General features: G+C 47.4%; 1 protein-coding gene across 5 annotated transcripts in view; it reads left to right on the forward strand.

Annotated features, from left to right (window-relative positions):
* CEP170B (centrosomal protein 170B) overlaps nucleotides 1–16,799 on the forward strand; it is an 80,874-nt gene that overhangs the window by 35,268 nt on the left and 28,807 nt on the right. For all 5 annotated transcript variants that reach the window (XM_082216525.1, XM_082216529.1, XM_082216528.1 and 2 more), the window contains exons 7-9: nucleotides 12,892–13,008; nucleotides 13,549–14,025; nucleotides 15,609–16,378. In XM_082216525.1, coding sequence (XP_082072651.1) covers nucleotides 12,892–13,008; nucleotides 13,549–14,025; nucleotides 15,609–16,378 — 1,364 coding nt within the window. The remainder of the gene's footprint in view (nucleotides 1–12,891; nucleotides 13,009–13,548; nucleotides 14,026–15,608; nucleotides 16,379–16,799) is intronic.

Consider the following 16,799-nt stretch of genomic DNA (forward strand, 5'->3'; position numbering starts at 1 on the left):
AAACAGGGTCCGGTATGGTTTCAGATTGGATGGGGGGCTGTGTGTTGAGATCCCTGCATTGCAGGGGGTTGGACGAGATGAGTCCCTTCCAGCCCTACAATTCTATGGTTCTATGTTTAACATTACTACGAAGAGGATCTAAGTGTGTACAGCTGTGGGTGCCTGGGGTGTGGCCAGTTGGGTGCTAGGTGTTTGGAGCCATGGCCAATAGACGTGGTCCTGCCTTGCCTGCCATGCATTTTTGGTGTATGGGCAGATGTCTGTCCATACCACCTGCCTGGGCAAGTAGTAGTAGTAGTAGTAGTAGTAGTAATAATAATAATAATAATAATAATAATAATAATAATAATTATTTATACCCCGCCCATCTGACTGGGCCTCCCCAGCCACTCTGGGCGGCTTCCAAAAAATATTAAAATACAGTGGTGCCTCGCAAGATGAAATTAATCCGTTCTGCGAGTATCTTTGTCTAGCGGTTTTTTCGTCTTGCGAAGCAACCCGATTAGCGCTATTAGCGGTTTAGTGGCTATTAAAGGCTTAGCGGCTTAGCTGCTAAAAGGCTATTAAAGGCTTAGCGGCTTAGAAAAAGGGGCGGGGAGCGAAAAAAAATCTCAAGACTCGCAAGACATTTTCATCTTGCGAAGCAAGCCCATAGGGAAATTCGTCCTGCGAAGCGCATTGAAAAATGGAAAGCCCTTTCGTCTAGCGGGTTTTCCGTCTTGCGAGGCATTCGTCTTGCGGGGCACCACTGTACAGTAATGCATCAGACATTAAAAGCTTCCCTAAACAAGGCTGCCTTCAGATGTCTTCTAAAAGTCTGGTACTGTGGTTGTTTATCTCTTTGACATCTGACGGGAGGGCGTTCCACAGGGCGGGCGCCACTACCGAGAAGGCCCTCTGCCTGGTTCCCTGTAACTTCGTTTCTTGCAGTGAGGGAACCACCAGAAGGCCCTTGGCGCTGGACCTCAGTGTCCGGGTAGAATGGTGGGGGTGGAGACACTCCTTCAGATATACTGGCCTGAGGCCGTAGCTGTATCAAAATCCAGATCTGGAAGTGTGTGTTGTAAAAGTGATGTGAAGTACCTTGGGGAACCGCAGTTTGTTAAGGCTGCAGAGCAGGGGTAACCAATGTGGGGCTTCCAGATGTTGTTAGACTACAACGCCCATCATCAACTGCTGGCTGAGGCTGATGGGAGTTGTAGTCCAACCATACCTGATACTGATTGCCCCTGCTGCAGAGCACTATTGCGTCAATTTAACACTCATGGCTCCCCTCAAAGCATCACTGGAGCTCTGCAAAGAGTGCAGAGAGTTGCCTATTTGCGTCACAGAGCTACAATTCCCAGAGTTCCTTGATTGTTAAACGACTCTGGGAATTGTAGCTCTGTGTGGGGAATAGGGGTTGCCTGTCAATTCTCAGCGCCTTTAACAAACTGCAGTTCCCTGGATTCTTAGGGCAAAGGTAAAGGTGAGACCCCTGTTATTTCTGCCATGCCTCACCAATGCAGAGGCTTCATAATATCTGCCAATTACAACATCTGATGTTACACCCCCCATTCACTTCTGAGGCGGAACAGGGCTCCAGGGCTTGAGCACTTACTTGTCCCAGGTCACTCACAAATTTAGATATCAGGCTCAGGCACATTCTATGTTCTGGAATCCGCTAGTCTAAAATTGCTTGCTTTCCACAGGCAGGGAATCTCTTTTTGAGGAAAGGTGAGGGGAAGGAAGGAAGGAAGGAAGGAATAATAATAATATACAGATTTAGTAGTCTGGGGAAATATGAAAAAGGTCTTCAGTGCCAGAAAAGCTAACAGAGTAGTCCCAAGGTGAGCCTCCCCTAGAGAGAGCATTCCATAATTGTGGGGCCACCACTGAGAAGGCACCTGCCTCACTTCTGATGCTCACCTGGAGAAAGACCTCCTGCAAAGGGGTTTCTTCAGTTGCTGTGGTCCTGAACTGTACAGGGCTTTATGTGGGGGATGCATTTGATTATGTTCCAAGCTGTGAACCACCCTAAGGTATTTGGATGAAACATACAAATTTAAACAATAAATAGTTGATCATTTTTGTTGGGTTGATTATTAAACCGATTAGTTTTAATGGGGTTTTGAATAAATGTTCAGTTAATTGCCACTGCTATGAATTCCATTGTGTTATTGTGAGACTCTTAATCTCAGGGTTGTGGGTTTGAATCTCATGTTGGGCAAAAGATTCCTGCATTTCAGGGGGTTGGTCTAAACGATCCTCGTGATCCCTTCCAACTCTGATTCTATGCTTCTACGTTATCCCTTCTTCATTATTCTGAAGGAGTACAACGATCCCACGAGGGCTGTATTGCACTCTTCTCAACGCATTGATCCGTTAATGAAAGTCTCGTGCAACAGGTGTGTGGTTTTGCATTACACCACCAATCTGGCTCTCGTAGACCCTTTTAGTTGTCCCCCTCCCTGAGTTTGAGGATTGGAAGTGGGTTTAAATCATTAATGGAATAAAGAACATAATACCTTTAGCAGAAAAGTGGGCTTACTCAGTCATGGTGGAAAAGAAGCTTTGGAGGGAAAACTGCTGGGTTAAGCCTATAGGTATTTAGTAATTTGCTTCTAGCAAATTGAAGCAAGCTCCGAGGTGAGCAAATTTCATTTGTTTGTTTTCCTTCTGTTGGAAGTTGAGAGCCCAGGAGAACCACGCTAGGAATCCAAACAAGTAAAGCCTCTTTCATTCCCTCTCATTGCCTGCAATACGTTTTTGTAAAATGTTGAAAAAAGCAACACAGTGAAAGTTTGTATGAGATGATGATTCTTTTGCTACCTTTTCTCAATACATTGCAGAAGCCAGCTTCAGCAAGCGTCATTCCACAGCCCTGAGAACTTTTATTGAGACCCAAGTCTCTTTCAATTGCCAATCGCCAGTTGCCTGTGCTTTGCAATATTTTGTTTTCATTTCATAAAAACAGATTGGAAAAGAGAGCTCTGTCCTCTTGCGATTTAGGAATTAGCTGATCCCCCTGATTAGATTAGGAAGGAGTATAGCACATCATTTGCCCCTGAGCTCATCCTGCAGCTCTGAAGTCATCTTCCTTCTCTCCTGAGCCCCAGGTAGGTTTTACCATTTGTTTTCCTTTATGCATGGCAGCTGGCTGCAAATTTGCGTCTTTTGGAAGTGATTTGTGGAATAGCACAGGACTTTGGCAGTCAGTGTTGTGGATACTTTGCAGGTATGAAGTGATTTAGTTCTCTTGGTCAGCCCTGAAATACTGTTTTAAACCGCGGTGCGGCCCTAAGTATATCTACTGTGAAATAGCCTCACTCTGTTCCATGGGGCTCACTCACTTAGGTGCTAAATTTGCTTAGCATTAACAATTATCTCCCCCCTACTTTTTTTTGAGAAATGAATGTGGTTTTCAAAGAGATGTGCTCTTATTGTGTTATCTCTATCTATCATCTATCTATCATCTATCTATCATCTATCTATCATCTATATCATCTCTATCTCTATCTATCTATCATCTATCTATCTATCTATCTATCTATCATCTATCTATCTATCTATCTATCTATCTATCATCTATCATTTATCTATCTCTATCTATCATCTATATCTATCATCTATCTGTCTGTCTGTCTGTCTGTCTATCTATCTATCTATCTATCATCAATCTATCATCTATCTCTATCTATCTATCATCTATCTATCTATCTATCTATCTATCATCTCTCTCTCTCTCTCTCTCTCTCTCTCTCTCTCTCTCTCTCTCTGTATCTATCATTTATCTATCTCTATCTATCTATCATCTATCTCTATCTATCATCTATCATCTATCTATCTATCTATCTATCTATCTATCTATCTATCTCCTGTTCTTCCTTCTGCTAAGAAGGCTTTGGTATTGTTTAAAAAACCCTGCAAAACCTGTTTCGCCTGAACGCAAAGGATGTGTGGCAGGTACATTGTGGCAGTAGGACAGATCTCTGGTTTAATCCCTGAAATTCAAGTTGCAGTTCCTCTCCTACCAGCGAGAGTGATGTGTGTCTAAAAATATGTGAATGAGCATATCTCTGTGTGTGACTGGGCTCTTGGAGGAGGTGACTGGACGTCCCCTGAGCTGTAAAAGATTAACTGCCCCTCTAATTCTTGAGGGACAGGTGGAGAGGGGGAAGGCTTGAGCACCTACTTTCCCCCCTCACCATGTTCTGAACTCCGCAGCAACTGCCATGATGGAAACTGCCAGGCAACCGGACTTCCCCACCACAGCTTCTGCTCACTCCAGGAGAAGTCTAGAAAGCCATAGAAATAGGCCAGAAAGTGATCCCTTCTCCATTCAGAGCTTTCTCACTCTAGGCATAGTGATAGGAAAATGGGGGCAGTGGTTGGCCAGAAATACATACCTGCTGAAAAGCCCTGCTCTTTAAGCTGGATAGCTCAGTTGGTTAGAGCGTGGTGCTGATCATGTCACGGTTGCAAGTTTGATCCCCGTAAGGGACAGCTGTATATTCCTGCATTGCAAAGGGGTTGGAATAGATCAGGCATAGGCAAACTCAGCCCTCCAGATGTTTTGGGACTACAGCTCCCATCATCCCTAGCTAACAGGACCAGTGGTCAGGGATGATGAGAGTTGTAGTCCCAACACATCTGGAGGGCCGAGTTTGCCTATGCCTGGATTGGACGAACACAAGGGCCTCTTCCAACTCTACGATTCTATGATACTTCTTCTTTGTTGATGACTCGTAGCCAAATAAGATTGTCTTCCATGAACATGGTTTCCACAGTAAGTCCATAAGTGACTGTGGGGGCTAATTCTGGATCCACACGTCCTTCCACAGTGAGGACATAGGTTTCTGGGTGGTGTTGATCATGGTGAGGGTTTGCCAAGTGTGCCTTCCTCTTAGCATGTTTCTCCCTTTTGTCCTGAGTTCAAGCGTCTTCAAAGTCCATGACAGCTTTGGTAAAGGCTGTTCTCCAACTGGAGCACTCACAGGCCAGTGTTTCCCAGTTGTCGGTGTTTATACTACATTTTTTTTAGATTTGCCTTGAGAGAGTCTTTAAAGCTCTTTTGTTGACCACTGGCATTACGCTTTCCATTTTGAAGTTCGGAATAGAGTAGTTTCTTTGGAAGACGAGAATCAGGCATCTGCACAACATGACCAGCCCAACGAAGTTGATGTTGAATCATTGCTTCGACACTGGTGATCTTTGCTTCTTCCAGTACACTGACATTAGTTTGTCTGTCTTTCCAAGTGATGTGCAAAAATTTTTGGAGACACTGTTGATGGAATCTTTTGAGGAGTTGGAGATGGTGTTTATAAGTGGTCCATGTTTCACAAGCACTTGCAGTACACATGGAAACTGAATGAGTGTCTCATCAGAGGAACGTGCCCTGGCCAGGACACCATGTGTAATGCTCCTTTGGTCCAGTTGGCCTTCAGTGGAGTCCAACATGACAACATCCGCTTGATGTTGTGACCCCATGACCCACCTTTAGCTCCCGACCCCCTCGTTGAAGACCTGTGTCAACCATCAAAGATTGAATCAGATTCCCCACCCTGCTTTTCTGCTATTTTTTTCCCTCACTGCCAGTCCATTCGTTATCTGTGTCTGCTGGAGATGGAAGCTGTTAATAATGAATGGGGAAAAGGCTAGACTGCAGTGGTATAGATTTTCATTTTGAGAGAGATGCCTTTGTTACAATCCACCACTTTTTCTTTGTCTCTCTGAAGGATGCTTTTCCTTTCTTTGGGGTGTGTGCGGGGGGGGGGGGAGAGGGGTCACTTAAAAACTTCCATTGGCAGTCCAGGCACTCGTATGTATGTGTGTTTGTGTGCTACTTTTGTGGGGGGGGGGGAAACGTGCAGAAATATTTTGGTTTCAAAGAAAATAGAGTGAGCCGCTGCCATGATCAAAGCTGCAGGAACCATCAATTAAAAGCCGTCTCTTGGGACAACTGCCCTTATTCCAATGCCTGGCTCTCCTTCCTCTGATCTGCCCAGACGGTATTTTTAGATCAGCACTCAAGTTCATTGTCTGGAGAGAGCTGGTGCAGTGCCCTCTTTGCAATCGCTCATTTTATTTTTATTGACTTTTTAGTGGGACAGAGAGGGGGTTGGGTGCCGCGCTGCTTCTCCTAACGCACTGCTGGGTTGATCTAACATGGCTCCTGGCCTCCCGTTCCAGTTATGGCTAATGGCTCCCCCTCCCCACCTCTCTCTTTCTTTACCACTTTCTGCCACATCTGCTGGGGAATTCCAAACTCCGCAGAACTTGCATGCCATAGATGTAAAGCGCATCCAACACGTCGTGCCCTTTCAAGTGTGTGATGCGCCCTCTGGTTGCCATCACCCACTCAGATCCCCAAAACCACAGTTTGCTGCCTTTGTGCAGTAACCCTGCTGTCACCCTCCTGCAATCAGCTCGTACCATGGATTTGTTAGCACTGTTTTCCCCAGTACTCCCACTGGCCCTCAAATTCTTTCTCCCATGAGCTTGAACAAAAGAGTTCAATCCAAAAAACCGAACAGGGCATCCCGGAAATTCAGGAGTACCAGGATTGGGAAGGACTTTGCCCCCCAACCCCTTGTGACTCGAGGGAGGTGGGTTCAAGAGATGCTGCCAGTCAGTGCTGGCAGTGCCAGGAAGAAACCGTCCGTGGCTCAGGTGAGGCAGCACTGTTCATTCGTGGGAGAAAGCTGCTTTAACTTCAGTGATTATTGTTATTATTTATTAAATGTATACACCATCCTTCATTTGAAATTCACAGGGTGGTTTACAGAATAAATTTAAAAAGTGAAAACACAGAATGCATATATAAGGTACCCTCCAACATCCAGGTGATCCAAATTGGGGCACTCGGGGGGGGGGTTGGTCCCAAGCTCTCACAGGAGCAAGCTGACTTGCGCCATAGCGCTGGACCCCAAAAAATGGGACATTCTATGATCCACTCAGAAGCCAGGATGGTTTCTGAATTTCTGGGATGCCCTGTTTAAATCGGGATGGCTCAGTGGTATGCTGTTGTTGTTGTTGTTAATTCCCTGCCCATCTGGCTAGGTTTCCCCAGCCACTTGGGGCTGCTTCCAGCACATATAAAAACATAATAAAACGTCAAACATTAAAAACTTCCCGATACAATAACTTCCCCATACAAAACTTCCTGTTCTAATAAGAACAACAATACAAAACCAATTGTTTGCTCTGCCAAAGGCCTGGTTGTAGAGCAACCTTGTTGCCTGGCTCCTAAAGATATGTAGTGAAGGTGCCAGGCAAGCCTCCCCGGGGAGAGTTTTCCAGAAACAAGGAGCCACCGCAGAAAAGGCCCGTTCTCATATTGCTGCCCTCCAGACCTCTCGTGGGAGAAACATGCAAAGAAGGGCCATGGAGGAGGATCGCAGGGTCCAGGTTGGTTCTTATGGGGAGAGGAAGTCCTTGAGTGTCTTGAGCTGTGAGTGATGGCAAATGGGACCCGCAGCCAAATTTTGCAGCATGGAGTGCTCCTATTCAGGGTGTGAGCTAGTCATGCCTCCCCCCCAGTATATTCCATCTCTCCCTCTGCCATGAGTTTTCCACTGAACACATACACAGTCTTGTGGATTCTCCCCTCTCAAGCCTTGATTCTACCACCCAACTTTTCTTGTTGTATTTCTGCAAATGTTGAGATTCTCCCCCATCATCCTCTTGTCCCTTCTTTGGCTACCTAATAATTGGCTCCTGGAGAATTAAGTTCGTTATTAGTATATACATGATGGATGACACCTTATTCTGGAACTCCCATAATGCTTTGCTGGGTTAAATACAATCTACTGGAACTTGATAATTTTGATTGGCGGTGCTCTGTTGGTCTTTTCTTTTCTTCTTTTTTCCTTGCCCATTTTTATCTTGTTAATCCCACTCTCACTCCCTCCCCGCCCCCAAATGTCGGTAGTGTTTGTAGTATCGCTGCCACCACCCAACAGTTCAATATTTATCTAGACTAGTGACCTCGATCCTGTCATTTAAAGGGATGCTGTTCCCCACTTCGCTCTCCCTGGGCTGTCTGGCTGGATTGATGAGCCAAGAAAAGTGCCTGAATGAATTGGAGCCATCTGAACAGGCTGGCATAAAAAGTTGTGGCAGAGGGTTGGGGCGGTGGATGGGTGCTTAATGAGCCAGGCTTGGAGACACTGGCTCTAATACAATTAGGACGACAGAGCTGTTTAGTTACTTTTCACTGAAGCTTCAGGCACTGCCGGTTGACTCTTTACGTAGGCTTCTTCTGTGCTGTGGGTTAGGGGGTTTAGGCTGTAACCTTTGGCTCCAGGGCATGGCTTCAGCCTCCGCAGGTCCAGGTGAGATCAGTGCTTGGGATAGGAAACTTCCCGGAAACCCTATTGCAGTGGTGCAGTTCGGTTGTTTTAGAATCTGGACTTGATGGTCTTATCACAGCAGTGGAGAACCTCTAGCCCGTGGGCCCATTCAGTCATTCAGTTTGTATACCACCCTTCATTTGAGGATCACAGGGTGGTTTACAACATAAAAGCACAAACTGTTGTTATTATTAAAATTTCTATAACACCGTTCACCCGAGGATCACAATATAAAAACAGCTCCAGCTAACATGGTCAGTAGTCAGGGATGATGGGAGTTGGGAGTCCACAAGTGAGAGCCAGTGTGGTGTAGTGGTTAAGAGCAGTGGACTCGTAATCTGGTGAACCGGGTTCGATTCCCTGCTCCTCCACATGCAGCGGCTGGGTGACCTTGGGCCAGTCACACTTCTCTGAAGTCTCTCAGCCTCACTCACCTCACAGAGTGTTTGTTGTGAGGGAGGAAGGGAAAGGAGGTTGTTAGCCACTTTGAGACTCCTTAGGGTAGTGATAAAGCAAGATATCAAATCCAAACTCCTCCTCCTCCTCCGCACAAACATCTGGAGCAGGGGTCAGCAACCCTTTTCCGCCGTGGGCCGGTACACTGTCCCTCAGACCATGTGGGGGGGGGGCGGACTATATTTTGAAAAAGGATATGAACGAATTCCTATGCCCCACAAATAACCCAGAGATGCATTTTAAATAAAAGCACACATTCTACTCATGTCAAAACACCAGGCAGGCCCCGCAAATAACCCAGAGATTCATTTTAAATAAAAGGATACATTCTACTCGTGTAGAAACACGCTGATTCCCGGACTCGCCGTGGGCAGGATTGAGAAGGCGATTGGGTCGCATCCGGCCTACCCCTGATCTGGAGGCACCATATTGCCTGTCCCCAGTGTAGAGTAATTTCTAACCTGACCCTTCCGGCCCCTGCCCCCTGGTCTCCATAAGAAGAGCCCTGTTGGATTGGACCAAAAGATTTATCTAGTTCAGTATGGGTTTCTCATGGTGGCCAACCACCTGCTTCTGGGAAGCCCACCAGCAGAATATGAGCATAATGGCCCTCTCCCTATCTGTGAAATGGGTATAATGATGACCTACCTCAAAGCAGTGGTTTAAGACCAGGATGGGGAGCCCTGGAGCCCAGCAGATGTGGTCGGACTGCAAGTCCCATCGTCCTTGATCACATCTGGGGGGCCAGAGCTTCCCCATCCCTGATTTATGGCAAAACAGCAGAGTGCAGCAGTCTTCTGTGAGATAAAAGTGCGACAAAAAGCGTTTCTTTTATTAATAATGATGGAAGAAGGATGGGCAAGTCGGTACACATCATGGAAAGAGATTTCAGGGGAGGCATCCAGAAAGAGAGCAGTAATTATGCGTTTCAAGTTCTTGCTTGCTTTATCCTCGACTCTTGGGGTGTGAATTATAATTGTAAAAGGGTACACAGCATGTCCAGGGCTGGATTTAGGTTTGATGAGACCTTAAGCTACTGGAGGTAACGGGGCCCTTTATATGTCCAGCTGTCTTTTGTCAACAAGAAATTGTCAATGTTTTTAGTGTTGAATATATGCTGTATGGTAATTTATGGACCTAATAGGTATCTAAAGACATTTGCACATAACAAAATAGGTATTTTATCAAAGTAATTGTTGAACTGAAATACAATTTAGAAGTGTATTAATAGTGAAATACAATTAAGAAGTATATTAATAGTGAAATAATTATTAAGCTCTAACTGTATGTAGGTTTTATTTTATTTGTTTTTTTATCTTATATTTTGGAAATGTACATGCAGTTTTTCCCCCCTTTAATTTTTTTGGGCGGCCCCCAAGAGAGTGGGGCTCTAAGCTATAGCTTGCTTAGCTTATACGTAAATCAGTCACTGAGCACGTCAGGCTGAAGCAGAACCCCTGTGCTGAAGATTTCACCCCCCTTTTAAACCACTTGTGCTGGTCCCCACAAACCAACCTCGGTCTTCTGAAGATAAAGTTCAGGTATTGGTGGGTTACTAGGGAGGCCAGTCACCCAGAGCGAATGTCTTTGTGCAGCCTGAATTTGCTACACAAAGGAAGCAGTTGCAAGAGTACCTTTTTGCTTGTTGGGATGCGGAGGTGATTCTGCACGGCTCTCCCAATATGACAATAAGTGCTTGTGTGTATTTTTAGTGGGGTGTGTTATGATGACTGGAAGCCCAAGGAACCTGTATTTCCTGTTCCCCTTGCTTATTTCTGCATGGGAAATGGCTCTCAAGTAGCTGAAGCTGTTTATTTAAGTGCCCATGTGCCCATTTGCATGCATGGTACTGAGTTTAAGCCACTATCTCCCTGGCTGGTGTGAACTGGCAGGATTTTGGATGTGATGCTAGATCTACCATGCCATTCCTCTCCTGACCCCACTTAGGATTGCTCTGTCTGTGCTGTAAGAAGTCTGTGGATGGGTAAAATAATACTTGTAAGCCTCCTGCGGGTTTAAAACTACAGTGGTACCTCAGGTTACAGACACTTCAGGTTACAGACTCCGTTAACACAGAAATAGTACCTTGGGTTAAGAACTTTACTTCAGGATGAGAACAGAAATCGTGCGGTGGCAGCGGGAGGCCCCATTAGCTAAAGTGGTACCTCAGGTTAAGATCAGTTTCAGGTTAAGAACGGACCTCCGGAACGAATTAAGTTCTTAACCCAAGATACCACTGTATATATCTGTCTCGTTCAAATTTCTTATTGGTAATACATTGTTAGCATCAGGACTTGTCAACAGCCCAGTTTTAGAAAGACTCGGAAGGGGCGTCATTATTGAACTGGCTTAACAAAGTTTGGCAATTGACACTGACAGAGAAATTGACCAAACAAAATACAACTAGCTGAAGTACAGAGACGCAGAGACTCATTTAAAACTCACCGCTACTGTTTTAACGAATAATAATAATAAAGAACTTCTGCAGGCAATCGAGACTTTTTTGGTTGGTCTAGGTTACCGTATTTTTCGCCCTATAGGACGCACCGGCCCATAGGACGCACCTATTTTTTTGGGGGGGAAATCAAGGGAAAAAATTTGATTTCCCCCCAGGTTTGCGCAGCCATCCCCAAGCTAGAAGAGGGAGACGGAGCACTTCGTCTCCCTCTTCTGCCTTCAGGGACAGCCTCCCAAGCCTCTGTGCGCTGCCCTGCAGAGGCTTTGCGCAACCATCCCAAGCTAGAAGAGGGAGACGGAGTGCTCCGTCTCCCTCTTCCTTCAGGGACAGCTTGGCACGCTATCCCGCAAGCTTGTGGGGCTGGCGGGGGGAGAAGCAGGCGTGCTTCTCCCCCCGCCAGCCTCCAGATCAGGTCGGGGAATAGCGGGATGGCAGCGCTTCGCCATCCCCCTATCCCCCGAGCTTCTGGGGCTGGGGGGGGGAGAAGCAGGCTTGCTTCTCCCCCCGCCAGCCTCCAGATCAGTTCGGGGAATAGCGGGATGGCGGCGCTTCACCATCCCCCTATCCCCCAAGCTTGTGGGGCTGGCGGGGGGAGAAGCAGGCTTGCTTCTCCCCCCGCCAGCCTCCAGATCAGGTCGGGGAATAGCGGGATGGCAGCGCTTCACCATCCCCCTATCCCCCGAGCTTGTGGGGCTGGCGGGGGGGGAAGCAGGCTTGCTTCTCCCCCCCCCCCAGCCTCCAGATCAGGTCGGGGAATAGCGGGATGGCGGCGCTTCGCCATCCCCCTATCCCCCGAGCTTGTGGGGCTGGCGGGGGGGGGAAGCAGGCTTGCTTCTCCCCCCCCAGCCTCCCGATCAGGTCGGGGAATAGCGGGATGGCAGCGCTTCGCCATCCCCCTATCCCCTGAGCTTGTGGGGCTGGCGGGGGGGGGGAAGCAGGCTTGCTTCTCCCACCCCCAGCCTCCAGTTCAGGTCGGGGAATAGTGGGGTGGCGGCGCTGCGCCTCCCCGCTGTCCCCAGCTTTTGGGTGCAGGCTGCTGCCCGCAAGCCTTGCGAGCCCGCGGGACATCCTGCCGGGCTAGCAAGGCTTGCGGAGAGCTTCCTGAAGCCTGGAGAGGGAGAGGGGTCGGTGCGCACCGACCCCTCTCGCTCCCCAGGCTTCAGCGAAAGCCTGCATTCGCCCCATAGGACGCACCCAGATTTCCCCTTCATTTTTGGAGGGGAAAAAGTGCGTCCTATAGAGCGAAAAATACGGTAAATAATAGTCCACGTTTTAGATTTCTGACTGTGTGCTATGCTGTGTTTTCAGTATATGCCTTGCAATGTTTTTTTTTTAATAAAAAATAAAAATCAAGTTACATACGTGTCTTCAAGTGAACCATGATTTAGCTTGCCAGGTATTCCAAATAACCAAGGTTTGCATTTCGTCAAGTAGCACCATTTAAAAGCCAGTTTGACTACTTCATAAGCCTAAGCGGTGAGCAGTTGGTTTATGGAACACTTTTCATTAAATATTGTTGCCCTTAGTTTTCTAAAAGGTGTCTTTTGGAGTAGGTGTCCCTTTGCCACCATCTTGAACTTGATAGCAATAGCTGCCAGCAAACTAATGCTGCCTTTTGTGTGTGTGTGTGTTGTCTACCTCCAGAGACGACAACTACTTACCGCACACCCCTTTATGGCCAGCCATCATGGTGGGGGGAAGATGATGAAAACAATAAGTTGGAGTCAGCAGATGACAGAAGGCAAGAAGAGCCGTATCCAGGTAAATATACCTGCTGCTTCTCTTTTCAACAGTTAAGGGTGAATAGTGTGAATAGGAACTTTATATAACTGTGATTTTATTGAATTGCATTAATTCATTTTGAGTAATTTGCTGGTGTTGTATGGTGCTGTATGCTACTGTGTTTGGTTCATTTTATTTATTTCAAACAATTTATATACCGTTTGATTGTGGGGGACGACGACACTTCAAGGCAGTTTACGAAAAAGATAAAGAAATAAAATGATCACTAAAAGATTTGCAACCATATTTTAAAATCTACAGAAAGTTAAAACTGCAATAGAATAGACTAAAACGGATTCAAACTCGTAGAAACTTTCAAAACTTCTACGTAGACTTTGATTTTGATATTGTGATGTTTGCTGTTGGGTTTTTTTATGCTTCTGTTGTGATTGTTGTGAGCTGCTTTCTGCTCTGCGTTTGTTGTTGGAAAAGTGGAAGGCAAGTATTAAATAAAATAAAAATAAAAAGCTTTGATTTCAAATTAGAAGAATAAATAATACTTCCCCCTTTACCCCGCAGAGAGAACAAAAGACATAGGTCAGCACGGAGAGGAAATCAATGGGAACATCACCGGCTACAGCGATCCTCAAGGCGACTCTGTCTATGCCTTCCGAAGGGAGCCTAGTTACTTTGAAATCCCGACGAAAGAATTCCAACAGCCGGTGAAAACTCCAGAGGCCCAAGTCCACGAAATCCCCACCAAAGACGTTGACGCGGTGGCGCTGCCCGTCGTGCAGAGCCACGCCTCTTTCACCATAGAGTTTGACGACTGCACCCCGGGTAAAATAAAGATAAAAGATCACGTCACCAAATTTTCGCTCAGGCAGAGAAGGAACCTCGGCAAAGAAGGGGGCCACGCAGAAATGATCTCGGCAGAAAGCAAAGTGGCCGACTGGCTGGTGCAGAACGACCCGAGTCTCATGAGGAGGCCGTCCCCGGGAGAGGATGTGTACAGTACGAAAAGCGACCTCCCAGTTCACGTCAGGACTCTGAAAGGTAAATGCCAGTGTTGCTAGAGTTGCTAGCTGTGGTCCAGGGCATTCGTTGGCTATAGATGCCTTCCTTATTCTTCTTTGAAGGGGTGGGGCACATTTGAAATTGCAGACATTTGGAATGTGAACTTGCACAGTTTGGAAATCCCTGCTACATTGTGAACTTGAGTTTCATTCTCTTCATTAGGCCCTTGTTCGTCATGGGGTTTGTCCTTCTACCAGCCATCTTTCTGTTCCATTTCTCCCATCCTTCCAAGTATACTTACTCTTCCCAAAGCGAGGGAGGAGTTTCTTGGAGCTGGGTGGTCTTGCTTTTGGGTGCACAAGAAATCTTGCAGGTCTGCTTATGCTAGTGAGCATGCTTGGGAGCATCATCCCGCCAGGGTTCATGGGATTTGTAGTGTCCTGTGCATAGCTGTCAACCTTATTTGGCGGGAAACTCCCTTATCCCAGCGCCGTGTCCCGCTGCTGTCCCTTATTGATGATGTCCCTTAAATTTCCCGGGTTTCAAAGGAAGCAGCTCCTCTCCTTCCCTCCCTGCCGGCCAGGAAGGAGGGAGGCTCCAACTGTGTTGCTTGGCTGCGTTGCTCACCCAATAAGGAGTCTAAGAACGACTGGGGAGTGGAGCTTGCATGCCTTGTGCCGATCAAATCGGCTGCATTGCCTGGGGACTCGCCTTTGCTCAGTGCTTCCCAGCGGAGAGGTGATGGTGGTTTTCCTTGCTGCATCCCCTTTGTCGGGTTGCTGCACTGTGGGAACCACTGCTTGAGGCTTCGTTTGGCTTCTGGCTGGGCTTTCTGCCTTTGGCTCAGAAGTTGAACATACCTGTGCTTGGAAAATCCCTTGTTTTGGCTGCTGATCCCTTATTTTCGAGGCTGCTAGTCCCTTATTTTCAAATCTGTCGACAGCTATGGTCCTGTGACTCCTCACAAACATGAACTGGGAGGCACAGAAAGCCGCGAACCCCAGCAGCAGATGTTGTCTACCTTTAAACAGAAGTCTGCAAGACCATTTGTGGTCTCAGTGAATCCTCTCTGCCAGGAGTTTGCCTGTCCTTTGGAAGCATAGGTCTGCTTGGAAGTGGGGACACTGGCAAGGAAGGGGAAGGGTTGCTTTCCTTGTACCTCCACCCAGAAAAGATTAGAAGCCCTTATGGGGGACAGTTCACTGAGTAAGCTCAGAAAAAACAAGTTGTTTCCTAAGGGAAATAAACAATGTGCATGGTTAAACCATGGAATTCACATTCTCAAGATGTAGGTATGGCCACCGACTTGGATGGCTTAAAAAGAGGAGGGGACAAATTCATGGAAGATAAAGCTGTCATTGGATAATAGCTGCAATGACTATGTTCTGCGTCTCCTGTTGCAGGCAGTATTCCTGCAAATCCCAGTTGCTGGGAATCGCAAATGGAAAGAACGTGCTTTGGCCACCCAGGTCCTGCTTGCTGGCTTGCCATGGGCATCTGGCTGGTCACTGAGAGAGTAGGATGCAGGATTAGATGGGCTCCTCTGTTGATGTTTGGGGCAGTGGCACAGCAGTAAGTACTCTCTGTCCCAGGACAACTCTAATTGCATATCCACTTCGCAGGGAACAGGCATGAAGATGGAACTCAGAGCGACTCTGAAGACCCAGTAGCCCCCAAAGAAGATGAGACACCTAGTAAAGAACATCTAGCTGAGCAAGCCCGGCTCCAGCGCCAGATCCGCCGCGACCCCCAGGAGATGCTCCACAACCAGCAGGCCTTTGTCATCGAGTTCTTCGACGATGACACGCCTCGGAAGAAGAGGTCACAGTCCTTCACGCACAGCGGCCAGTCCAACCAGAACGACGTGGACCCCGCCTTGAAGACCAAGATTGAGAAGCGCAAGATTACCGTGCCCGCGGAGAAACCGGGGGGCTCTGTGCTCTCATCCCATCTGCCTGCGGCGGGAACCAAGGGGCCAAGCAACTCTTTCACAGCCCCTAGAGCTGGGTCCTTTAAGCGGGAGAAGACGGAGGAGCGGATCAGCTCATCGTCGTCGTCGAGGACCTCTGGGAAGAACCATGGCAGTGTGGGGAGAAAGTCGAAGATCACTCAGGAGTTTGCTGCCGAGTGTTTAAGGGAGAGCTCTCAAGCTGGGAAGGCTAGCGTTGAGAAACCAGCCCCGACACCGGCGCAGCTCACCCCGCGGGTTGTAGTGCCGCCACTGCCGCCACCAGCGCCCGAAATAGTCCCTGAGCCAGTGGCAGCCGATCCTAAGTTGGTCAAAGCGAGGAAGCAAGAGGAAGACGACAGCTTGAGTGAAACGGGCACGTATACCATTGAGACGGAGTCGCAAGATAAAGAAGTCGAAGAGGCTCGGAAAATGATCGATCAGGTGAACTTTGTGTAGTTTGGCCCCCTTATATTATAATAATAATAATTTATTATTTATACCCCGCCCATCTGGCTGAGTTTCCCCAGCCACTCTGGGCGGCTTCCAATCAAGTGTTAAAAACAACACAGCATTAAATATTAAAAACTTCCCTAAACAGGGCTGCATTCAGTTGTCTTGTAAATATAGGATAGCTGCTTATTTCCTTCACATCTGAAGGGAGGGCGTTCCACAGGGCGGGCGCCACTACCGAGAAGGCCCCTTGATAGTTGCAGCAATTGGTGTAAACAGAGCAAGGCCCAGGGCAAATGTAATGAAAGAAGTCAGATCCCGCAGGGCCCTGGTCTCATGAGGCAGAGCGTTCCACCAGGCCGGAGCCAGTGTTGAAAAGGCCCTGTCTCTGGTTGAGGCTAATCTAACTTCC

Source organism: Podarcis vaucheri (assembly GCF_965113315.1).
Source record: "Podarcis vaucheri genome assembly, chromosome: 1".
NCBI classification, from domain to species: Eukaryota; Metazoa; Chordata; class Lepidosauria; order Squamata; family Lacertidae; genus Podarcis; species Podarcis vaucheri.